This window comes from Nannospalax galili, unplaced genomic scaffold (genome assembly GCF_000622305.1).
Source record: "Nannospalax galili isolate Female #2095 unplaced genomic scaffold, S.galili_v1.0 scaffold816, whole genome shotgun sequence".
Classification (NCBI taxonomy): domain Eukaryota; kingdom Metazoa; phylum Chordata; class Mammalia; order Rodentia; family Spalacidae; genus Nannospalax; species Nannospalax galili.
The window spans coordinates 533,790-560,757 of NW_008338116.1; the positions used below are offsets into that span (position 1 = coordinate 533,790).

General features: G+C 37.5%; 1 protein-coding gene and 1 pseudogene across 12 annotated transcripts in view; one reads left to right on the forward strand and one right to left on the reverse strand.

The window, feature by feature from the left end:
• Positions 1–26,968, forward strand: part of Ralgapa1 (Ral GTPase activating protein catalytic alpha subunit 1) — a 276,016-nt gene that overhangs the window by 72,016 nt on the left and 177,032 nt on the right. For all 12 annotated transcript variants that reach the window (XM_029563450.1, XM_029563452.1, XM_029563451.1 and 9 more), the window contains exons 10-16: positions 455–694; positions 4,661–4,858; positions 10,307–10,444; positions 13,863–14,011; positions 17,809–17,938; positions 18,808–19,045; positions 20,624–20,785. In XM_029563450.1, coding sequence (XP_029419310.1) covers positions 455–694; positions 4,661–4,858; positions 10,307–10,444; positions 13,863–14,011; positions 17,809–17,938; positions 18,808–19,045; positions 20,624–20,785 — 1,255 coding nt within the window. The remainder of the gene's footprint in view (positions 1–454; positions 695–4,660; positions 4,859–10,306; positions 10,445–13,862; positions 14,012–17,808; positions 17,939–18,807; positions 19,046–20,623; positions 20,786–26,968) is intronic.
• LOC103734014 lies at positions 22,647–23,072 on the reverse strand (annotated as a pseudogene).

Consider the following 26,968-nt stretch of genomic DNA (forward strand, 5'->3'; position numbering starts at 1 on the left):
AAATACATATTGGGGGGGGCATGTGTCACCATGCCCAGTCCTTCTCTCATGAATCCTGCTCCTCCTTTGTTGTTTGCTTCATGAAATTTTAAAATATTATGACATTTTAAGATAAATAGCCCAGTGCTGTTTACTTGTAAGTTATTGACTTAACTCTTGAAGACCTGAGCTGCAGAAATTTATGCCTGTTTGTTGAAAGCTTTTTCACATATGTTTGATTGATAGAATTACTTGAATTTAATTACAGGAAAGTAGATAATTTATTACTACCTATTTGAGTTTCTGTGTATCACTTAGATGATATTTGCATTTCTGCTTAATCAGAATGGGTTTTAAGTGAAATTCTATATCTGGGTTTTATGTAGTACTGGAGGTGGCTTTGAGCTATGCCAATATTTGCTAAAAGTAAGATAATTAAATGATTATGATATTCTTTCCCTTTGTTTTTATTTAGAGAGCAGCTGCTAGTTTGGTATCTAGAGACGAGAACAAAAATGATAATGCTGATAAAGCAGACAGAACTGCAGAACCAGAACAGTCTCATTCCAACACAAGCACGCTCACGGAGCGAGAACCTAGCTCATCTAGTCTCTGTAGTATTGACGAAGAACATCTCACAGACATTGAAATAGTTCGCAGAGTTTTTTCCTCTAAAAGAAGCAATGTAAACTTTGTCACAGAGATATTTCGTCAGGTAAAATACCTCTCGGCATTTTTATATTATAATGAAGATTTTTGTCATTATTATAGAGAGTATTGATTTTTAACTGTTTAAAATTGATTCCTCATGAAGATGTTTTTTAAAGTTAAAGTTTTTTAAAAAAAATTTAAAAAATATTTTGTTATTTTTATCTTATGTGTATTAGTATATGGCCTGCCTGTAAGTAAGTATACCTGTGTTGTACAATGCCCACAGAGGTCAGAAGAGGGCATTGGATTGCTAGCTGCCGTGTGGGTACTGAGAATTTAACCTGGGTCTTCTGTAAGAGCAGCCAGTGCTTTTAACTGCTGAGCTATTTCTCCAGCCCCTTTTTAAATTTTTAAAAAAATTATTTATTATTTTATTTTATGTATATGAGTTACACCTGCATGTATGCAGTGCCTGAGGAAGCCAGAAGAAGGTGTTGGATCCCCTGGAATTGGAGTTATGGACGGTTGTTAGCTGCCATGTGAGTTCTGGGATTTGAACCCAGGTCTTTTGGTAGAACAGCCAGTGTTCTTAATTGCTGAGCCATCTCTCCAGCCCTATTTTAAGTTTTTTTCTTTTTAAACTAAACCCAGGGCCTTGTGCATGCCAAGCACTCTACCAGAGTTAGGCCCCCATCCCTTCTTTTCTTTTTTTCCCCCCCTTTCATAGCCCCTATATTATCAAAATAACTTTTACAAAATATTTTATTTATTTTTAAATTTTATGTGTAATTGCCTGTATGTATGTAAGTGCACCTATGTCATGCAGTGCCCATGGATGTCAGAAGAGGGTGTTGGATCCCCTGGAACTGGAGTTACAGATGGTTGTTAGCTGCCATGTGGGTGCTAGGAATTGAACCTGGGTCCTCTGCAATAGCAGCCAGTTCTTTTAACAACTGAGCTGTGTCTCCAACCCCTTTTTAAAAATTTTAAAACTTTATTATTTTTATATGTATTAGTGTTATGCCTGTGTGTGTGTGTGTGTGTGTGTGTGTGTGTGTGTGTGTAAGTGCACCCATGTCATTCAGTGCCCAAAGAAGCCAGAAGAGGGTGTTGGATCCCCTGGAACTGGAGTTATAGACAGTTAACTGCCATGTAGGTGCTGGGAACCAAACCCTGGTCCTCTGCAAAAGCAGCCAGTGCTTGCAAATGCTGAGCCATTTCTCCAGTTCCCCCCAAATAACTTTTTATTCTTTACTGTGATGGTTAGATATCAACTTGACACAGCCTAGCAGTACCTGGCAAGGGAATCTCAGTGAGGGAGTCCTTTAGATCAGGTTGGCCTGTGGGCATGTCTTGATTATAGTTTATCGATATGGAAGACCCAGCCTTCTGTAGACAGCACCATTTCATGGGTGTGAGGTTGTATACTGTGTAAGAGTGGAGAAAGTGAGCTAAGTACTAGATGCATGCATACGTTTGTTCCTGTTGCTCTTGACTGTGTTGTGATGTGGTAGCTGCTTCAAGCTCTGGCTGCTGTGACTTCTCTGCAGTTGTGGATTATAACCTGAAACTGTGAGCCAAAATAACCTTTCTCCCCTTGGTTGCTTTGTTAGGATATTTTGGCACAGAACCAGAAATAAAACTAGGACATTCACTTTAAAGATTGGATATTTTTCCTATTATTTGATATTTAAAGATTGGGTATTTCTCCTGTTATTTGATATTTAAAGATTGGATATTTCTCCTGTTATTTGATTAATTAATCGTAGGAGCCAGGCGTAGTGGCATATACCTTGGGAGGCAGAGGTGGGTAGATATATCTCTGTGAGATCAAAGCCAGCCTCTTCTGCAGAGCGAGTTCCAGGCCAGCTAGAGCTACAGGGGAAACCTTGTCTCAATCAATCAATCAATAAATAAATAAATGAATTGTAGGAAAATTATCTTCTATTCTGTGATCAGTAAAAAAGTGGTTTACAAATTTAAGTGATGTTTTCATTGCTTTTATTTTCCTTTCACAGCCTGTCTTGTCCTTTAGAGCATTCTGAAATTAAAGTTGTTTAAGACAGATATGACTTAGGAGAAAATATTTCACATGAACTGAAACTAGAAATTCCAGAGTACACATTCTCAAGCACATAGAAATCATTTTGAAAAACTAGGCATTTGCCTTATGGAAACTAGACATTTGCTGTTTATAACAGAGATGCTTAACTTTTGCAGGTCAGCATCATTGAGTTTTACTGCTGGAAGGAATCATTCAAGTCTCAGAGAAAGAGAATGATAGCTGACACTAAAATATCCTCATCTTGGTTGTCAGTAGTCTTAAAACTCATAAAATTATTCAGGTTTTCAAGTTCTTGAAGCAGTTTAGATTTGTTTTTAGGAATTTGTTTATTGCATTTCTTTTCAAATTATTGACATCAAGTAATAACATCCTCTTAAAGACCTTTTTCTCTGAAGCATTTACATGTGTTCTTCCACTTCGTTCCCATTTGTATTTATTTATCCATCGTTTATTTCGTGATATGTTTATAAATGTTTTTGTTTTTTGCTAGCATTTATTAATTATTAATAATTATAGGTTTCATTATGACATTTTCATACCTGTACGTAATGTATTTGAATCATATTCACTTGTTATACATTCTTTCCCCCTCCCACTTCTAATCCTTTTCCCCACCAAGCACTCCTCCTACTTTGATATTCTAATGAGTTTCATTAGGGTTTGCTTACAACATGGGAGAGTTTGTTTACAGGAACATGAGCATCTTATCAGTGGCTTCAGCACTGAAGAAAATATCTTTCCCTCTCTCATCAACCATTAACTGCATATAAATCCTCAGAGAGAGGTGGAGCCCCATGAGCCCCTCCCCCTTCCATGATAGGGTGTTGACTGGCCCAGTCTTGTGGAACTCATGCAGGTAATCACAGCTGCTGTGAGTTCAAGTGCAACAACCATTAAGTTAGCAGTCCACATCACTCCCTTCTTGTTCCAGCTGTTAGATTCTTTCTGCCCCATCTTCCACAGTGTTCTCTGAGTCTTGGAGGGGATGTTACAGAGTTTCATGGATGAATATTCAGTAATCATTTGTTTCTGTTCTTTAACCAGTTGAGTTTCTGCAGTCAACAATGACCACTATAAAAAGAAACTTCTCTGACCAAACCTGGCAGCAACATTAATCAACAGTGTTTTTGTGAAAAGCAGTTTGATAGACACATGCCCATTTACCAATTAACAGCAATAGCTTTCCCACTAGAGCCTGTGACCTCCCTAGCACAGACTTTTGATCAGGTTTAGGCTACTAAATGTGAGTTCCCTCTTGTGGTGTGGGCATCAAATCCAATTAGAAAGTAGTTGCTTACAATAACAGATTTGCCACTTGTATCAGTGGGCTCCTCTTGCCTGTCTGGTTGGTATTGTTGCACATGGAGTCTACAGCTAAGTAAGACAATTTTCCCCCAGTAGCCTAGATAGCTCTTTTGGCACTGAACGTAAACTTCCAGCTCAGTTTCATCTTAATTTTTCTGTGAACAAGGCATGTGGCATCTTCAGCCATGGGGTCTTAGCATCTAGTTTAGTGGGCAACCAGCAGCAGTAACAATTACTGTTTTGTTTTAGGAGCCTAAGGGTCTCCCTGGCCAGAAATTCATATGGAGGTAGCCCACTCGTGGCATTGGAATTGTCCTTTAATAATCCATGGCTTCTGGGAGTGCCTTTGTCCACCCACACATGATATCTCCATTTAAACTATTTAAATGTTTTTTCTTTAGCTTATCAAGTATCGGGTTTCCTTTTATCTTTTTCAAGCATCTTAATTTTGGTTGACCCTCCCCCTACCTTCTCCTCTGCCCATCTCCCTGCCCTCACTCCCCACTTAAACTTTTCTGTTCCCCAAAATAAAAGGCTTTTTGTGGCAGTGAATTAACTTTGTGAAATTGTTTGTGCCTCACACCTTGTAAATTAGAAATATATTAGTAGTTTATGACAAAAGAAAAGGTATTGTTATTTCTATTTTCTTTTATTCACTAGGCATTTTTGTTACCAATTTGTGAAGCAGCAGCTATGAGAAAAGTGGTAAAAGTATATCAAGAATGGATTCAGCAAGAGGAAAAGCCTTTGTTTATGCAAGAACCTGAAGAGATTGTGATCACTTCTTCAGATATACCTTGCATTGAAAATGTCACAGACCACGATATTTCAGTGGAAGAGGGAGAAAAAAGAGAAGAGGTAAAATTAGGGCATATATATATATATATATTTTTTTTTGAGACAGGGTCTCCCTGTAGCCCCAGCTGGCCTGGAACTCATTTGTAGGCCAGGCTGGCTTTGAACTCACACAGATCTGCCTGCCTCTGCCTCCAGAGTGCTGGGATTAAAGGCATGCGCCACCACGCCTGGCATGAGATTTATATATTTTAATGTAAGTTTAATAGATTATAGTTTTCCAAAAGTATTATAAAGTGTTAACACAAATATACATAAGTGGGAAGATAAAAATATCCTTCACTATAGTTTGCATTTTATGTAACAATATTTACCTAAGTAGTCAATTGCAAAGCTCTGTGATTTCACAATTCTAATGGTTTACCATTGAACTTGTATGTAGATCTTAAACTTTTTCTGCTCGTGACTTTTTTTACCCATGAAAATTTTATATGACCTTGTCTTTATGTGGTCTGGGTATAGTGGCACACTCCTTACTCCCAGCATTCAGGAGGCAGAGGCAGACAGAATGCTCTGAATTCAAGGCCAGCCTGTTCTACATAGCAAGTTGCTGTTCAGATGGGACTATGTAATGAGATCTGGTCTGATGGGCGGGGGCAGGCATCTGAATCATTCATTATAATAAATCATAATTTTATTTAAAAAATGTTTGGTATACATGTAGTTTTATCATTTGTTGAAGACAAAATCAAATTTTCACACTAATGAAATGGATATCCTTGCTTATTTTTATATAAAGAATTATGGTTTAGCTGAATAAATATTTGATAATGGAGGACTCTGCATGTTCAGCAGTTTTAAGAATTGATATTTTGATATTATAATAGTCAGTGCTGAGAGTGCCACTCTGTTTAAATGAAGTACAAATGTTAAAAGTATTTTTAAGGCCATTTCAGAAATTGTTGGAAATTCTACCCTAAAACCAAGCCAAAATTCATTTACTTTTATTTTTAAATTTTTATATGTATGAATGTATTGCCTGAATGTATGTTAGTGTACCCGCATCTTGCAAAGTGTCCCTAACTCCAGTTCCAGGAGATCTAATGCCCTGTTCTGACCTCTGCAGGTTTTAAAAGCAAGACATGAGTGCACTAAGATACATGCAGGCAATATTCATACGCATAAAATAAAAAGAATAAATCTTTAAAAAAATTTTCATGTCTTCCACATTCAGTTATGCAACTCTTATATGGAGTTGTAACCCATAGTTAAGAAGTTGGTGTGGCAGCTGGAGAGATGACTCAGTGGTTAAGAGCACTGGCTGCTCTTGCAGAAGACCCAAGTTTGATTCCCAGCACTCACATGGTGGCTAACAACCTTCCTTAACTCCAGTTCCAGGGGCTCTGATGCCCTTTTCTGACCTCCGTGGGCACTGCATGACAAGGACGCACTCACATACAAGCAATACACTCATACATATAAAATAAAAATAACAAAAGAATGGTCAAAGATCAAAGCCAGGTGCTGTCATATATTAAACAGGTACTACATCAAAATGGATATTATAGGACACACTGTATGTGTGATGGTTATCAAATTACAGTTACCTTTTCTGGAAGTCCTGGCTGCTTCTCTGTGAGTGACAGAACAAATCAGAATGTTCTGAAATCTTCCTTAGTCTTTCTGTAAAGCTAATTGCAGAATGTGAACCTTTCTGACCTAATAAAGTATACTGGTGATGATTAAAAAAAAAAAAAGACCAGAGTTTATAGAGCAGAAAGAGAGAAAAGGGACTAAAGGCAGCATTGGGTCACTGGTTCTGCTTATTTTTCGACCTAATTTTTATTGTTCAACCCTTGTCATATGTCAGGCTCTCTAGGACATAGAAACTGAGATGAAATAGGGAGTATGGAAGATACCTGGTTCTGTCTGATTTTCTTTTTGAATCAGGATAGGAATAATTGGGTAGTATTTATTACCTTCGTGATTAGTCTAACACCCCCACATGCTAGTGATTTATCAGGATAGTAATACCTGAATGAATAGAGCAATTTTACATGGATTCATTGAGGGAGGGGAGAGATTTACAGGATTTCCATAGATAGCCTAAGCGGGGCTCAAACTCCTCATGTAACAACTCTTGAATGGTCCCTTCTAAGAAGAGGAAAATTTTAATTAAGTAGCTGTATTAGTCACTTTTCTATTGCTATGATAGAAACACTGACCAAAGCAACTTATAGAAGGAAGCATTTGAGCTTACAGTTCCAGGGGTATTACAGTCCATTATGGCGGGGAGGCATGGTGGCCTGAGGTCACTGGAGCAGAAGCAGAAGCTAGGCATGACATCCTCAAGCAGGCACAGGAAGCAAGAGAGCAACTAGAGGTCCACCAAAGCTTAAGAACTCTGTAAGCCCACCCCCAGTGACCTGCTTCCTCCAGGATAGCCACACCTTCTAAGACCTCCCAAAACAGCGCCACCATGTGGGGACAAAGTTGTCCACATACTTGGAGTCTATGGGGTACTCCAAGTGTGAACGCTTAGCATGCATGAAGCCCTGGCTTCAGTCTTCAACACCCTCCACAAACCCATATATATGTTGAATTTTGAATTATAGATTTTTTTTTGAAACAGAGTCTCATATATTCCAGACTGGTTTCAATCTCAGTATATTGCCTAGGATGACCTCAGACTTCTGATCCTCCTCTCTTTATTTCCCAAGTAATGGGATTACAGGTGTGTAGTACCATGCTTAGCAAAAGTATATAACTTGAATCCTATAAATTATGAAATAATATTTATAGTAGTATTGGGTAGGTTAAAAATATCAAATTTCTATTATGATAGAAAATAACTGCCAGGCATGGTGGTGCATGCCTGTAGTCCCAGCACTTGGGAGGCAGAGGCAGGTGGATCTCTGTGAGTTCAAGGCCAGCCTGGTCTATATAGTGAGTTCCAGGCCAGCTGGGGCTACAATGAGACCCTGTCTCAAAAGTACCAAAAAAACAAAAAAAAGAAAATATACCTATCAATCTATAATTTATCTTCATGATGTTTTTAATTAGAGTTTGCTTAAGTATACTGAGCTTGCCTCTGTCATTTATACAGGAATAAACTGCAGTGAGAATGAACTACAAATAGAATTATAAACAAACAGTGGAAGAAAACAGTGAATGGAGGGCGGGAGGGTGACTTGATGGTATAGGTATAAGGGTATATGTGTTCTTCTGTTGTTTAGATCATTGCCATTAGCAATGTAAATTTTCAAAATGCCAGCAACTCTTGCAATGAATGATATGCACTTAACCCAAAAGGTATAATCACTCATTAATAAACATCTGATAAATTCAGTATATATTAAAATTATTTAGAACTTTTGTGTTATAATTATAGATTCAGATAATTAAGAGTGGGTTTTATTTCACATAACATTTGAGACATTTGGAAGATATGTAGGATGTAAGACAGTTTTTCTGTGTGTGTATAGTACTTTCATGCATCTTATAGGATATTAAGCATTTCCTGGCCCATCCCATTAAAGTCCAATGGCATTTTGCTATTTTTATGAATATAAAGTACCTCCACAAATTTCACAATGCCACGTAAAATATCACGTTGTCCACATTAAGAACTAGTGTTGAAGTATAACTTGAAAATGGTATCATTTTCACGTTCACACAGCTTACAGTTAACAAGACAAATAAATATACAAAGTATTTATTATAAAGCCATGTTACTACTGTGATCTTAGAGCACGAAAGAGAAAATACTTCTACACTTTTCTTGGGAGAATCAAGAAATGATACATGAAGTGCTGATACAGAATGAAAAGCAGGTAGATAAGTGGGAAATGAGCCACAGAGCATGAACAACATCCACAAAGACAGAAAGAGATTGAAAATATTTTTGTTTGGCTTTAGCTAAGATTATGTGGGAAAGTGATAGGATATATGAGATAGTCAAGGGTTGTTCAATAACTGATTACATTCCAGACGATGGGTAATCTTTGGGTGTATCATGAATAGTTTCATATTTCAGAAGGCTTGCACAGACCATGTAGAGTAGACTGGAGGCCAGTTTGAATCAAGGAAACCAGTTAGGTAGTATTTTCAAAGTTCAGAAAGGAGATGGTAAGTACCTGACTATAAGGTACTATAGTCAAATGACTATAAGGGAGACGGTAGATAAGTTAGTTTATTTGTTAGTAAAACCTGTGTACCTTGATGACTAATTGGCTGAGAAAAATGAGGAATTGGGGAGCTGTCCCAAGTTGTCTTCTTTTGTAACAGCTATAATTGCCACTCACTCATGGATGAGAACTTAAAAAAAAAAGTTAAATACTTTTCAAAATAAATGTCTTTCTAAAAGAAGGTTTACAAATACAAAAGTAGCTGCTCTACTATCCATATGCATATAGACTATAAAAGTCGGCTACAATTTTTCTACGAGGAAATGGTTAAGTAAATGTGATATTTCTATACATCAGAAAACTGCCACATTAAAAAAAATTTAGGGGCTAGAGAGATGGTCCAGCACAGTACTGGCTGTTCTTCCAGAGCAGAGAACCTGAGTGCTGGATTCTCAGCATCCTCATGGCAGCTAGCAACTGTCTTTAACTCCAGTTCCAGGGGACTTCGATGCCCTTTTCTGACTTCCATGGGCATTGCACAATGTGGATGCACTTACTTGCATGTAGGCAATACACTCATACACATAAAATAAAAAATAATAAATGAAAAAAAGAAAAAATTTAATTGAATTTTTGTGATTTTCATAGAATTTTAAAGTGATGACTAAGGTGGCTGGAAAGATAGGAATGGGTGGGTGGTGGATAATAAAGTCATCATTAAACCTATTGAGTTTTGGGTTCTTCCATTGCATTCAGGAAGACATCAGAAGACATATGATCATAGGGACTTGGAGCTCAAGGGAATGGCTAGACTAGGGGATATTGTATTGGCTCCTCACAGAGCTGAGTTCCAGTTTCTGGTAATGGCAGAATATTGGACCAAACCTGCATATTATAATTGTAAACTACACAAAATATAACAAAGCAGCTTTTAAAAATTATTGGTAAGAAAGGATTGGGAATGTAGAGTGTATAGCTTACGAATATACACAGAAAAATGTCTATATCTGAAGTGATATTAACATTAACTCTGGCTAGTCATTATCCACAAGTTTTTTACTTAATGTTTTTGTCAAGAATTTTTTACAGTAAATATTCATTACTTTTGAAATCAGTTACAATACCTATTTTGAGGGAAAAAAACCTACTTAGTGGCGGATCTATTAATCTCATAGACCTTTTATGTTCACTGACTTGTTGCAGCAGCATTTTTTTTTGGTCTTTTTGAGTTCCAGCTGTCCTGGAACTCACTGTGTACACCAGGCTGGACTCGAACTCACAGAGATCTGCCTCCCAGGTGCTGGGGTCAAAGGTGTGCACCACCACGCCAGGGTGCAGCAGCATTCTTATTGATGAAATATTAAAAACCTGTATTTTGCTTCAGGAAAATGGGACCAATATTGCTGAGCATGTTCGGAGTTCAAGCTGGACAAAAAATGGTTCCTACCAAGGTGCTCTTCATAATGCCTCTGAAGAAGCCACAGAACAAAACATACGAGCTGGTACCCAGGCAGTGTTGCAGGTGGGTAGCTTTATAGCTTCCTTGTTTGTGTGTTTGTTTGCAGTACTCAGAGTTGAACCCAGGCCCTTGTTGCATGCTATGTAAGCTCTCTACCAGGGAGCTACAGATCTAGTTAGCCCTGTATAGCTATTTTAAAAAATAAATGACACGAAGTATTTCAAATGCCTGTAATTCAGGATTTTAGCATACAGTATACATAAACACAATAAATTCACTATCCCAATCTATGAGTTATCATTATACTATATTTAGTTGTTTCTTCTTCATAACTGACAAACATACAGCTAGTTATTCATAGATGAGAAAAGATGCTCAAAGTCAGGACTGAAAAGGAAAAGCAAATTGAAACAAGAAAGCATGATTTGAAAACTATTGCTACATTGATATATTGTGGGGGGCAGTTCGTGTGTCCTGGTGCATGTGTAGAAATCAGAAGACAACTGGTGAGAGTCCGTTCTCTCCTTCTACCATGTGGGTCCTGGGAATTGAACTTAGGTCATTGAGCAGGCTTTGCAACAAGCACCTTGACATGCTGTTGCACTATACTGACTTCACAGTTTGTTGTTGTTTTTTAATGAGAACATTTCACATACATCTGTAAGTAGCAAACATTTTAAATCTGAGAGTGCATATAATGGATGCATAGGAAGAAATGGGAATTCACAAACATTTCGTTATTACTGAATCTGAGCATCTTTTCTCATCTGTGAATTCCCATATACTTTTCCATGCCTTTTTGTTATGGGTTTGTAAAAGTTTTTATGTCTTTTACTCTCTTTCCCCCTCTTGTCCCCGCCCCGCTTTCTTCTCTACCAATTTTTATGGTGCTAGGGATAGAACCCAAACCTTAGACATGCTGGGTGAACATTCTACTACTGAGCTGTATCTTCAGGCCAGGTCATTTTTGTATCAAACTATTTTATCAATGTTACTTCTGACCTCTGCTTTGTTGAATCAGAAGTACATTGTGTTTTTGAGGCAGGGTCTCACTATATAGACCTGTCTGGCGTTGAACTCAGAGATTCACTTACTTCTGAAACTAAAGTCCTGTACCACTGCACCTGGCTAAAAGTGCATTTTTAATTCTTGCCCTACTTGACTAGTGAGTTTCTTACAGAGATGATTGTGCCCCCCATGCCCTTTTTCATTTGCCTTTCTCTCCTGTTTTTCTCTTATTTCATAGATTACTTCTCCAGTTAGAATTTTTTTAATTTAGTTTTATTTTATGTGTATCAGTGTTTTAAGTGCATGTAAGTGCATATATGTGTCCGCAGTGATGCTGAGGCCAGATGAGAGTATTGGATCCCCTGGAACTGGAATTATGGATGGGTGTTAGATACCGTGTGGGTGCTGGGAACAGAACCTGGGTCCTGTAGAAGAACATCCAGTGTTCTTAACCACTGAACCACCTCTCCAAGCCCCGTCTAATTAGATTTTTTAAAATATTTTATTATTTTTATTTTATGTGTATGAATGTATTGCCTGCATGTATGTGAGTGCACCCGTGTCATGCAATGCCATGGAGGTCAGAAGAGGGCTTTGGATTCCCTTGGAACTGGAGTTAAGGATGGTTCATAGCTGCAATGTGGGTACTGGGAATTGAACCCAGGTCCTCTGCAAGAGCAGTCAGTGCTCTTAACCGCTGAGCCAACTCTCCAGCCCCTATTTTTTTTTAAAACAGACTGTTCTATATTTTCCTGACATATGTTCATGTTGAAATGCCCAGGAACAGTTCTCGAATTGCTTTTCCACTTACTGTTTTGCTGATCTCATCCATTCCCATGGTTTTAAGTATCATCCACATACTATATTTTGCAGGTTTTATTTCTGAGAGTTTTCATCCGGTGTCTAAATTTGGAACTCAAATATTTAGATGTCATGTTGACAAATCTAATCATGTTTGCAAATCTAGTCATTATCTTGAATTTGAGTAATTATCATACAGTCTTCCTCATTTCACTGAATGGCATCTCTGTTTTCTAGTTTCTCAGCACACCTGTTTCTTGTTTTTGATAACAAAAAAGACCAAAAAGACCAAAAAAAAAAAGAAAAGAAAAAAAGAAAAAAAAAACCAAGGCAACAAGATATACATTAATGGTTCCTCATTAGTTATATTTATGGTGCACAATCTTTTATGTAGTCTATTATTTAAAAAGGGTATTCAGCAGTTAAGAGCACTGGTTGTTCTTGCAGAAGACCCGGGTTCGAATCCCAGCATTCACATGGCAGCTAACAACTGTCTGTAACTCCAGTCCCAGGGGATCCAACAGCCTCTTCTGACCTCCGCGGGCATTGCACAACACGGTGCACTTACCTACATGCAGGCAATACACGCATACACATAAAATAAAAATAATAAATAAAATTTTAAAGAAAGGGTATACACAACATGAAACTAAATAGAAAAAATATGTTTATGCAACTCGGAAAAATCTTCTTGGTTTATTATCTTTTATGCTAAACTATTTGTACTACCATCATTCACTGTTATTGTTAGAAAGCTCTGTTTAGGGGCTGGCGAGATGGCTCAGTGGTTAAGAGCATGAGACCTGGATTCAATTCCCAGTACCCTCCTCTGATCTCACCAGCACATACACATAAATACATGTAGGCAAAGCACATACATAAAATAAATAATTTTTAAAAATTAAATATAGGAAATATATTTTAAAAGATAAAGCTTTCAGTTTAGAAATGCTGTTTTTTGTATCTGGATCATTGTCTTTGAGTACCTTCTTACCAAATTATTTTATTTATTAATTTTTTGAGACAGGGTTTCACAGTGTAGCCTTGGCTGGCCTGGAACTTGCTCTGTAGCCTAGGCTAGCCTTGAATTCACAGAGATTAGCCTGCCTCAACCTCCTGAGTGCTGGGATTAAAGGAGTGCACCACCATGCCCAGCTAAAATTTTTATATTTATTTAGAAATAGGTAGGTTTAATGAGTTTAAATTGTAGATGGTAAGCTGATAGTAGAAATAGGGCTAGAACTAATCCAGAGTTGCTCTTAAGGTTGTCATAGATCACCTAGTGATCAGTATCACTCCCATTTTGAGACAGATTTTTACTCTATCCCAGGCTGCCCTCAAACTTGCAGTAGTCCTTCTGAGTCAGCCTCCCTAGTGCTGGGATTACAGGTATGAGCCAACATGCAAGCTTTAGTTTCTCTCTGAATAAGAAATTTAAATTTGAGCTGGGTATTGTAGCTCATATCTGTATTCCTAGTGCTCCCAGGCATTGGCAGCAGGATTGCCACAGGTTGCAGACCATTCTGATGTACATAGTGAGTTTCCGGACAGCCATGGCTACATAGTGAGAACCTATCTCACAGAATGAGAACAAAGCAAAAAAAAAAACAATAACAAGAAAGAAATTTACCACTGAGATTCCATTGTGAATAATAAGTGATTTTTCTTATAGGTGTTCATTGTAAACTCATCTAACATATTTCTTCTTGAACCTGCAAATGAAATAAAAAATCTTTTGGATGAGCACACAGATATGTGTAAACGCATTCTTAACATTTATCGATACATGGTTGTGCAAGTATCAATGGACAAAAAGACTTGGTAAAAACTATTTATCTTTATAGTTTTTGGTCTCTATATAAGTATAGTAATTTGGGGGGTAATTATGTCTATGAATAGGATGTCTTAATGTTATAATACTCATATTATTGAATGAATACACATTCTTTATATAACTGTGGTGATAGTAGCCCCTTTTATTTCAAATCTCCCTGATTATGTTCCACAAGACCCTTTGAACTGTCTTTTTTAGTATGTATATCCTTTTCATATATTTTTCCTCACGTAGTATTGTTCCTCTGTATAGTTCTTGTCAAAATTGTCTTGATCTCTAAATTTCTCTTGTATATAAATATCTGTTTACCGAACTGAGTTGAGAGGCACCAGAAAGTCTAACAAAATTAAGTTGTATTAATTTTGTATTTCTTAACATTCTTAGTGTAACATTATATGCTCTTAGTTCTATATACACTTTTGAATTAAATGGAAAAATAGACTTTGAGGGAGAGCATTTCTGAAACTTTTGTTAAAATGATACATGGTTATGATAAAATCCAAAGAAAAGTAAAAAAAAAAAAAAAAGTTCCCCAAAGTTCACTTCCTTGGGTTGTTTGTCCCTTTGTGAATGTCTGACTCACACGTACGACTACAGAACGTTAACCATCTGTGAGCCGTAGCTTTGTTGCCTTTTTCCCTTTTTCGGTATTAGGCATTGAATCTAGTGCTTTGCACATACTGGACTGAATTGTATAGCTATATACAGTTAACTGTATAGCACTGTATAGCTGTATACAGTTAACTGTAGAACACTGTATAGCTATATACTGTACAACACTGAACTGTCTAGCTATATCTGCAACTTTTTAAAAAAAATTTTTCCAACTGGTTTTGTTGGTGTTTTTTTTTGTTTGTTTTGTTTTTTAAGACAAAGACTTGCTGTCAGTATAGCCCGGGGTGACCTGAGACTCCATTCTCCTGCCTCTGTCTCCTGAGTGCTGAGATTACAAGTATGAGCCACCATGTGTTAACACTTGTTACTTTGGAGACAGGGGTCTGATTAAGTTGCCCATGATGGTTTTGAACTTGCACTGTAGATTAGACAGGCCTTGAATTTGCAATCCTCATGCCTCAGCCTCCCGAGTAGCTGTGATTAAAGGCCTGTACTAGGCCTGGCTGAACTATGATTTTCTTAAGTAGCATCTGTTAATTACATGTGATCTTCTTTTTGAGACAGGGCCTTTTTGAGACAGGATCTTCCTGTAGCCCTAGCTGTCCTGGACCTCACTCTGTAGACCAGGCTAACCTTGAACTCACAGAGATCTGTCTGCCTCTGCCTCCTGAGTGCTGGGATCAAAGGCATGTGCCACCACACCGGCTACATGTGATCTTATGTTTTGGGAGAGGGGAAGACAATGAACATCTTTCCATGTATTAGTGTTTTTTCTTTTGAGTCAGCTTTAAAAAGCTGGTGCACTTGGTCAAAAGTTGTGCTTAATTTTATTTTGCTGCATCAGAGGAAATGGCTTTACTTTGAAAACATTCTTTTCTAATAGTATGTACATAATTATATTCAGAAATAGTTATTAACATATTTGGAATCTTTCTTTTTGCCAAGTATCTTTCTAAGCACTTTACATGTGTATCCTTCTTAAAACCATATGAGGTTAGATAATCTGTTTTTCCTTGAGACAGCTCTTAGTTGCAAAGAGATTAAGTAACTTATGGTTTTCACAGTCCATGATGAACGATTAGCAGAGATTTGAATTACTGTCTTTCTGATGTCACAGAGTAGTCTGTATTAAAACAGAGCATGGTGGTGTGTGACAGTCCCAGCACTCAGGAGATTGAGGCAGGAGGGTTGCAAGTTTGAGGCCCACCTGAGCAACATACAGGTAGACCTTGCCTCACAAAAAGAAGAAACAAAAACAAAAAACAGCACACCGAATCTGATTATTCTTTTAGTCCTGTATTTTCTTCCTATATGCTTTGAGTCAACGATGAGTCAGGAGTCTTCCAAAGTGGAACACAATTTTAGAGTTTATTTGATAATTTTTAAAAGTTCCCTTAAAGCCAGAATTACAGTACTTAAGGTAGTTACCTATATATTTACATTAACTTTATGAGATTTTTCTTTCATTATTAAGTTATTCCTACTATATTACAAATTGAAAAAGTTACTAGATATTTGAGTGGTTTGTTAAGATGCAGTTTATTTGTAAGCTGTTGCTTATGTAGTTTTTCATTTCATATAAGTAAGCTAGAAGCCTAAGGTAACAAACGGGACACTTTAGATTTTTGTTCTCTGAATGAATACATGTGTTTGTTTTGTTTGCTAATACTTTTCTTTTTTCTTTTCTATGGTACTGGGAATTGAACCTAGGGCTTAACATGTTCTAGGCAAGTGTGCTGTCACTGAGCTATATCTCTAGGCCCAGGATGTTTTTATTGAGTGATAGCTTTGTATTTGATCCTGTTCTCACTTCCTCCCCTAAATAATATCTAGATCCGGGACCTCTTGGTGCTTCATCCACATTTACAGTGACCCTCCTGGTTAAATCTTTGCCTAGATTGAGACTGCAAAAGAGCTGCAAAGGAGGGGACTGTGATAGGGACTTGTGCTCTAGCTTGGTTCCTACCCTCTGTTAAAATCCTCATGTCAGCTGCTTTTTTGGATAAGGTCTCACTATATAGTAGAGGCTGGCATCAAACTTAGCATTCTCCTCCCTCAGTCACCCACATGCTGAGATTACAGGTGTATTCCAGAATGCCTAGCTGTTAGCCTCATTTATTTGTATATAGCTGAATTAGTTTCCAAAATACCAGTTGTGGTTTTTTTTTTTTAACTTTAAAAAAAACTATTGAGAATTTCATACATGCATATAAAGTGTGTTGATCAAATCCATGCCCACTCCCTCCCCTCCAGTGTTTTGTGATTTGAGTAGAAAGCATCTAGGCAAAAGAGTCAAGATAAAACCAAAGTTAGCCTTGGTTCCACTTCCGATACACATATAGAACAAAGGATTTTAAAATCCTGGAGAGACAGCTCAGCAGTTAAGAATGCCTGTTATTCTTCCAAAGGACCTAAGTTCCAGAGGACCCAGTTACAGGTGTACCCATGTCAGGCAGCCCACAACCACCTGTAACTCCAGCTCCAGGGCATCTGCTGTCCTCTTCTTCTGGTTTCCATGGGCACTGGACACATGTGGCATACACTCACCCACCCACACACATATACATAAATATAATTTTACTTAAAAAAATTTATTTTTATTTTATGTGTATGTGTGTATTGCCTGCATGTAGGTAAGTGCACCCAAGTCATGCAGTGCCCACAGAGGTCAGAAGAGGCTGTCAGTTCCCTTGGGACTGGAGTTACAGACAGTTGTTAGCTGTCATGTGGGTGCTGGGATTTGAACCCAGGTCTTCTGCAAGAACAACCAGTGTTCTTAACCACTGAGCCATCTCTCCAGCCCCACATAAATATAATTTTAAAAATAATTACTGAAATTAAAAGAAAGGAAAGCACATGGTGGCATACTTCTGTAATCCCAGCACTGGGGCGATAGAAGCAGGAGGATCAGAAGTTCAAGGTCATCCTCAACTACATAGGAAGTTTGAGGCTAACCTAGGCGTCATAAGATCTTATCTCAAAAAACAAGGGGGGTGGGGGAGCTGTATTCATTATTAAAACCCTAAAACTATTTCTGTTGCTCTCAACAGTATTTTACCTGAAAAAGATTTTGTAATGTCTTACAAAGTTGTATAAGCTTTGAAAGTTGATCATTAAGAAAAGCAAACGTATGTAAGAGGAAAACATTAATTAATCTTTTTCCTTTAAGGGAACAGATGCTGATTGTATTGCTCAGAGTCACAGAGTCTGTCCTGAAGATGTCATCACAAGCTTTTCTACAGTTCCAGGGGAAAAAAAATATGACCCTGGCAGGTCGACTTGCAGGACCACTCTTCCAGGCAATTAAAAAAAAAAAAATAGATGGATAGATGTGTGTTTGCTTTTAAAAAAGATTCATTGAATCCTGACCTTGCTACTGGGGATAAAAGCTTTAAAGTCAGAAATCTGTGAATGTTCTAGGATCTTTTGTAGTGCTAAATTAAATGCCACTTATTTAAGTAGGCTGTTTACCATACAGTTTATAAGAAAGAGTCAAGGAAATACCTGGTCTGTCAGAAAAGTGTTAATAATGAAGAAGATTGATACTCTGCCTCTTAAGTAGCATATTTATGGTTTCAAAAGCTAGCAGAGGGCTTCAGACTGAATAATGCCCTGATTGTTTTAGTAGTTTCTAAATCTCTGAAAGTATTAGGAAAAAAACTTTCAGTTTCTTCCATAGTAATAAAATGGAATAAATATCCAAGTGCCATTCTTGTGCGGTTCCATAGACTCTTCATTAAGTACATCTCTAGGGCCTTTTTTTGTAGTAGTAGGAAGAACTTCCGAATTATCATAACTAATATCTTTACTTTTGAAATGTAGTTTGGAGTTTTTCATTTAATAACTCAAATTTAACTCCAAATAGTATAGAAACATCTCTTTAAATAGCTTTTTCTTTTTTAGCATTAATGCTATGTAACATGAAAGTTATGCCTTTAAGATTAATGTTCAGTTTGAGTTGCTGGGATATTGGGAATTAGTAGTTATTTAACTGAAATCCCTAACAGGTAGTAATGATTACATGAGTTACGTGTATGACATGTGGCCATGGGCACTATGTACTTCATTTTTTTTTTCTGATTTTTATGTAATTTTGGAAGAATTGAATATCTGATTTTGAAGTAATCTAACACTAAATAACTGTTGTTATTTCTGAATATCTTTATAGACTCTAATTGTTGCCTGGATTAAAGCAAATCTAAATGTATACATCTCCCGGGAACTTTGGGATGACTTATTGTCAGTATTGTCGTCATTGACCTATTGGGAAGAACTGGCCACTGAATGGTCACTGACAATGGAGACACTAACCAAGGTTTTAGCTAGGAATTTATATAGTTTGGATCTCAGTGATTTGCCTTTGGATAAGTTGAGTGAACAGAAGCAGAAAAAGCACAAAGGGAAAGGTAAGAGTTGTTCAGAGCCACTTGTTTAAGTTACCGCCCTGGGGAGAACCAAGCCAGGAGGAGTGGCGAGGATAGGTCATCATCTGTAATCCTTTTTATTCACCCTGGAGGTTTAAAATTTCCAGCAATAAAATGTGTATGTTCCTTGTTATTTTTCTTATTTTAAAAATAAATAATAGTTTGGTAAGCTATAAAATGTCCTATATATTTGTTATGGTTAATCTTATATTTAAAGTCAAATAATCCAGAACCTTAGGTCTTTTAAATAAACAAAAATAAAAAATTTTTAAAGTGTATTTCCTTTTTAGTATAAGTAATTTTTTTTTTTTTTTGGTCTTTTTGAGACAGGGTCTCCCTGTAGCCCCAGCTGTCCTGGAACTCACTCTGTAGACCAGGCTGGCCTTGAACTCAGAGATCCACCTCCCTCTGCCTCCTGAGTGCTGGGATTAAAGGCGTGTGACACCATTCCCGGCTCATTTTTCTACTTATAAAATTTTTATTATTTTTGTTTTATTTTACGTGTTTGAGTGTATTGCCTGCATGTATGTAAGTGCACCCATGTCATGCAGTGCCCATGGAGGTCAGAAGAGGGTGTCAGATCCCCTAGACTCATGTTATAAACAGTTGTTAGCTGCCATGTGGATGCTGGGAACCAAACCCAAGTCCTCTGGAAGAGCAGTAGTGCTCTTAACTACTGAGTCACCTCTCCAGCCCTCATTTTTCTATTTAAAAACAAATTTTTTTTATGTGTATGTGTGCTGAGTGTATGTATGTGTACCATGTGCGTGCATGTGCCCATGTAGGACAGACAGAAGAGGCACCCAATCCCTGGGAACTGGAGTTACAAGCAGTTGTAAGTCACCTGATGTGGGTGCTGGGAACTGATCCCGGGTCCTCTGCTAGAACAGCAAGTGATCTTAACCGCTGAGCCATCTCTTCATTCTTCATTTTATTATATTTTTTAGAGTATATAATAATTACTCGGAAAGTTCTTTTGAAAGCATTTTCTCAGTTTAAACAGAAGGCAAACATTTCCTAGTTATGAAATACATATTTGTGTGATGTTAAAGGGGGGGACAGCAGCATAATTATTATATCATTGATATGTTTTATTAATCATTAGTATTTTGCATTTTTATGAATCAGTTGCTAGAGATTACATTTAAGTCATATTTCATACTTAACCTTTTGTTCAAGGAATATACCCAAATTATTTTTTCTGCACCATTTATTTCTCAGATAACTATTACTGATAGAGATTTGAAAAACTATCACTACAAGATAACTTTTCCCTAGCTCATTTCTTATCTCTACCACAGAGCAAGTAGAAGACAGAGAATTATAATAGCTATTGTTGATGATATAATTTATAAATTTTCTGTATGTTTTAGAATATTCTTACATAAAATGAAGCATCAAAAAATCTTTATGGTATAGAGCATTTTATCTTGTTACTTTATAATGTATTGTGAGGAATCCTTACAGTCTGATATAACATAGTCCTTACAAAGACTTGAGGACGTTATCCATTAGGTGATCGATATTCTGTATACTAATATCAAAAGTCTACATTTCTAGGAGTTGGACATGAATTTCAGAAAGTTTCAGTTGACAAGTCGTTTTCTAGAGGATGGAGTCGTGATCAGCCTGGCCAAGCCCCAATGAGACAAAGAAGTGCAACAACTACTGGCTCCCCAGGAACGGAAAAAGCAAGGAGCATAGTGCGGCAAAAGACTGTTGGTATGTGCTCTTCCAAATCATGAGTGTTACAGGGCTGTGCATTTACAGTCCATAGAAACTGTAAATGCACATTCTTTACTAGTTCAGACACCTTCCCCCAGTTATCCTCAGAGTCCAGTAGTGTGCTTTATAAACTTATTATGCTATTAAGATTTTCATTCTTGTATTTAAGTATTTTATTGTAGATATCTTTGTTTCAAAAATGTCATTTTATAGAATTCAAAAAAGTAGCACTTGTATTCGACTTGCAGAACTCAAGCATAAACTGGTATACTTTCATTAAATAACTATACTCACAAATATGGAAATTGTTAGTAGCCACTTTTCAGTGTTATAATTACATACTTATGTTTGCTTTACAAACTTCTAACAGGAATTCATGATACCCACTGGCAGGCAACTGAGGTCAAGGCCAAACCTATAGTTTGGTTCCCTTCTACTCTTGTTTTCAGTTTTGTTTTCTATAACATGGGAAATAACAGTCTAGGAGCACTGGTAAGAATGTCTAGGCATATGGTCACATACCACACTGTGCAACTAGCAGATGTCTATTTTATTCTCAGCTGTTAACTTGGTGTGAATTGCAGTGAAGCACACACACTCCACTGAAGTACAAGGAGGGCTTACGGGCCTTGCGTCCTATAATGTCTTTTTCTTTTTTTCTTACCAAGTGGCTAGGTAACCTTGAACAGCTTGGCAAACCGTTCTAGGTTTTACATTTTTAAAATTAAATTAAAAATTTATTTATTTTTGTGTGTGGTTATGTGTGTGCCAACTCGTGTGTATGGAGGTCAGAGGACAACTTGCAGAAATCGGTTCTCTTTCTTTCCATTATGTAATGTCCTGGGGGTTGAATTTGAGTTCAGGTTTGGTGACTGTATTTTCACCTGCTGAGCATCTCACCAACTCTCCTTTTCTAGACTTTAAGTACTTCATCTGTTTAATGGCGATGATTCTTCTTGAAATAAAATTGCTTGAAGTAATTTCAGGCTTCCAGTCCATCAAATCAAAAGTGAAGCATTAAAGGTTTTGCTAAGAAAGGTACATATATGAAACTGGAAATTCTGTGAAATTTAGCAGACTTAAAATACTGTTAAGATCTTGCTTGCTTGCTTGCCTGATGTCTTGCTTTTTTTTGAGACAAGGTCTCACAGTGTTTCCTGGGCTGGCCTGCAACTCACTATATAGCCTATCTTGAACTCTGCTTCTGCTTTTTTTTTTTTTTTTTTGGCCATTGAATAGTTTTTAATAACAAGAAAATGTTCATACATAATTCAATATCAGAAGAGGCTGAGCTTAGTCAATACTGGACTTTGGAACAAATCCTTATCCCAATGACGATGTCTCTGTAATTGACTCTTTAGGCCATGATAGAACCTGATGAAGTTACTCATGCCAACAGTTTCCTTTAACGAGGTGGAATATTTAAAAAAATATTCTATTTATTGTTTTTATTTTATGTGTATGCGTGTATTGCCTGCATGTAGGTAAGTGCACCCATGTCGTGCAATGCCGTCAGAAGAGGCTGTCAGATCCCTGGAACTAGAGTTACGGACAGTTGTTAGCTGCCATGTGGGTGCTGGGATTCGAACCCGGGTCTTCTGCAAGAACAGTCAGTGTTCTTAACCACTAGCCATCTCTCCAGCCCTACATGGTGGAATTTGATCAAGTACATGCCATTCTGGATTGTGTTGCTATTTACATAAGGAGTTCTCACGATTTTAGCATTATACAGATTTAGGCGGCAGTTTCATTCAGAAATGAGTTTAGAAAGCAGCATTACAAAAGACTGGAGGTGAGTAGTTTAAAAAAAAAGTCCCATGCAGGGGAGTCATGCTGCAGAAACCCCTCATCTTTTTTGCTATAAGTTCTCAGTGCTGCCAAATTTAAAAACCAGCCCTCCAAAATCGAAGAAGGCATTCTGGAAAAATAGAGCAATTCCAGGACACACTTATCGTTTTCCCTTAGCATCATAACCTCAGAAGAGATCCATACAGATGTGATGAGAGATCCAAAGGCCAGCATGAAACCAATGAAGAACCAGATACCAGTGCCAGTTTGACCCAGATGCCTTTACTCTGTCACCTTGGCTGTAGTTGCTCTAATGCCACAAGCATGGTATGAGTGGTTGAATTTCTTCATAGTGTGATAAATAACAGCTGTGTCTATTGACAGTCCACCAGCCTGTGAAAAATAAAATACCAACTGTGATGGAGGCTATGGTATTCCACATCTCACCCCAATCAATGCATTCGGAGCATCTCATACCTTCTAGAAATCCAGACATCTTTTCAAGTCAGTTCAGATCTTGAGCCAGGAGTCAGTACACCAGGCAGCCTCACTTTCCTCCATTTCAACCATGAAGACAAAACAGGCACTGGTGCCAGACACCTGGATGTGCCAACTCCCCTGCTTCTGCTTCTTGAGTACTGATTACAGATGTATGAGCCATTATGCTCAGCTAGTTTTTTTGTATTATAAGAATATAAGTTTTAGGGGCCGGAGAGATGGCTCAGCTGTTAAGAACACTGGCTGCTCTTGCAGAGGATCCAGGTTCAGTTCCCAGAGTCAACATGCTGGCTGACAACCATCTAACTCCAGTTCCAGGGGATCCGACACCCTCTTCTGACCTCCATGGGCATAGCATGACACAGGTGCACTTACATACATGCAAGCAACACACATACACATAAAATATAAAAAAATAATAAAATTTTAAAGAATTTAAGTTTTATTGGGACTGGAGAGATGGCTCAGCAGTTAAGAGTACTGACTGCTCTTGGAGAGGACCCAGGTTCGAGTCCCAGCACCCACATGGCAGCTAACAACTGTCTGTAGCTCCAGGGGACTCCAACACCCTCTTCTGACCTCTGCAGGCATTGCATGACACAGGTGCATCTACTTTCATACAGGCAATACAAATACACTCACACACATAAAAATAATACATAATTTTTTTTTTTTTGGTCTTTTTGAGATAGGGTCTTCCTGTAGCGCCAGCTGTCCTGGATTCACTGTGGAGACTAGGCTGGCCTTGAACTCACAGAGATCCATCTGCCTGTCTCTGCCTCCCGAGTGCTGGGATTAAAGGTCCCTGCTGACCTACTTCTGCCAGCTAGTTCCCACTCACTAAAGGTTCCACAGCCTCCCAGAGTAGCACCACCAGCTAGAGAGCAAGCTGTCAAGCTCTAAGCCTCTGGGGACATTTCAAATTCAAACCATAGCATATTTCATTAGGGAATTACAAAATAAAATGAGAAATGCCACAGACTCACTAGAGTGGCTGAAATCTAAAGCACTGACAGCACCAAATGGTGGCAAGAATATGTAACAACAGAAACTGTCATTGGTGCTGGGACTGCAGAATAGTACACTTTAGAAGACAGGTAGTTTCTTAAACTATGGTCTAGCCATAGTTCTCCTTTGTTATCCCTAGTATTGATAACACAGCACACATATTTTAATAACCTTATTCATAATTGTCTGAGTAGATAAACTGGCACATCCACACAATAGCATATTCAGTGATAAAAGTAAATAAGCTCTCAAACATGAAAAAATATGAAGGAGCTTAGCATGCACGTTGGTTGGCAAAGGAAGCCAATTTGAAAAGACTACATACTGTTAGGGATCCAACTCTGTCACACTGTGAGAAAGGGAGGACAGTGGAAACCAGTAAAATGCCATCAGTTGCTACAGGTCAGGATTGGGAAGTAGGACAGGTAGTTAGAATAAGTATGTGAAGTTTAGTGGATATTCAGAAACAGGAAACTATTCTATGTGTTAGTGTAGTGTAAACATATCATCATACATTTGTAAAAACACACAGAACATATTATAATGCTAAAAGTGGTCCCTGAAATGAACTGTGGACTTTTATTAGCAATTAGGTATCAGTATTAAGCTTATTAGTTATAGCGAATGCCATCTTAATGCAAGATGTTAGTAACTGGGGAGAAGGTAGAGGAGATATGTGGGTAGCCTTGTACTTGCCACTTCAATTTTCTGTAAACTTGAAACTGTTTTTAAAATATGCATTCTGGTCACACACAGAGATCAAGTGTCCGTGAAATGCCCAACCCTATGCGACACATCTAGAATGGAACCTCTACACCTAAGGCTTACAGAACTTCGAGAAACCAAGGGGTAGAGAGAATGTGAATGCATCTTTGAACTCTCATCAACAAAACTCCCTCATGCAGCAGAGGGCAGTGAGCACAAAGGACCATAAATGGCCAAAGTGTAGAGAATAAGAGTCTACAGACTGTGAGTCTTGGACACTTCTTAAACTTCAATCACCCAGGGCTCAGGGACCATTGCAGAAGAGGGGGCAGAAAGACAGTAAGAGCTACAGGAGGAGGTGCATGACCACATGGATGTGGAGTCTTATTGGCTCCTGGAACCTTGCACATATGAACTTCTAGCAATGATGGTAACATGTGCAAGACCCATGCAAACTCAAGCAGACAGAAACCCCACACAGAACTGTGGAAATGGGCAGCAGATCCCAATCTTAGCCAAAGAACTATTGGGAAGCAGATTACTGCTGGGTGAGGAAGAGCTGATCTCCTTTAAGGGAGCGGCTTTAGGTAACCTGACTAGACCCCAATGGATGAACTTGCACTGAAGGACATCAAGGGTTAGTAACTTGACTTTATAGACCTTAACATAAGTGACAGAATGCATGAAGTCCAGTGGGTATGTGATGGGAGGGGGCCAATGGGGAAGGGGGTGTTCTGTATGAGATACACAAAAATTCAATAATAAGAAATTAAAATATGCATTCTTTTAACACGTGTGTTCTTCTAGAATGGAAAATAAGTTAGATGTTTGAAATAACCATAGAGTTGACCTATGAAAATTCAATTTATTTTTTAAAAGTTGGTGTTATCCTCTCTTTCTTAATTATTTAAATAACTTTGGGAGAAATACATTGTAGCATTTTTACTTTAATTTACATTTCTCTTCTATGCATTATTACCATTCATAACAAACTTGGAAATTAGTTAAAGTTGTAATCTCCTTTCCATGACTTTGATTAATTATTTAAATAACTTTGGGAGAAATACATTGTAGCATTTTTACTTTAATTTACATTTCTCTTCTATGCATTATTACCATTCACAACAAACTTGGAAATTAGTTAAAGTTGTAACCTCCTTTCCATGACTTTGAATTACTCAATAGATTGTATATGTACCATTTACATAGATTGTATACATACCATTTTCTAGACCACCTTAAACCACACTTTGTTTATACAGATGGTCTAAACTGATGTTAACACCCATTGCCTTTATGATAATACTAATATATGATGATGAAATTTGCAAATTAGTTGTTTTGCTGTATAATATTCAAATACTTTTTTAGCTGGACACCTAGAATTTTCAGATAGAAGATCTAAGAGAATTTTTCAATTATTTTTCACTTAATATAGATAAAATCTGCTTGCCTGTACTTTAAAAATATTAAATAGTAAGCATGCCATGATTCTTTTCCCCCAGAACACGGAGGATGAAATTTACTAAAAAATGTACTAATAGTTAACCTAAGTTTAAAATTAAGATTTTTAAGAATATTTCTAAAGTTTTTGCTTATGGCAGCAAACATTAAAAGATTCTAATGAATTTAAGAATTGCTTTTGAACCTATTCATGAGAAACAGTGAACTTGTTTATAGTTATGATTTATACCTATCCAATTGTGTTATTAATTAGAAATTTACACAGCTCGTGTGTCAGACACTAAACATTAAAAAGTTTGAGGAAGCTAAAAAAAAAAAGATTGTAAGCTTTGTAAAAGCAGAAATTCTAGATTTTAATCTATTCCTGTATTGCCTGGAAGTTTAAATGATGTTGTTCATAAAAGTTTCTTAAAGCCAGAGCAGTCTGCGTCCAAATTCCCCATCGACAATTTGGGTAGCCTCTTCAGAGGATGGTGTGATAAGAATAGGAAGTAGGAATTGGCTAGGCAGTTAGGGTAAAAAGACCCCAAAGAAAAGCAGCCAGCTTCTTGGCTAAAAGTCAAAATGTCCTAGGGGCTCTTAGCAACATACTCTGTTCTAAAGGCCAAAAATGTCAAAAGCATTTGGGAGCTCTTATCTAATCCTTATAAGATTTTAGGGTTACCTCTTCAGAGGGGGGAATGTTGGAGGGGAGGGAGTGGGTATGGATTTGATCAA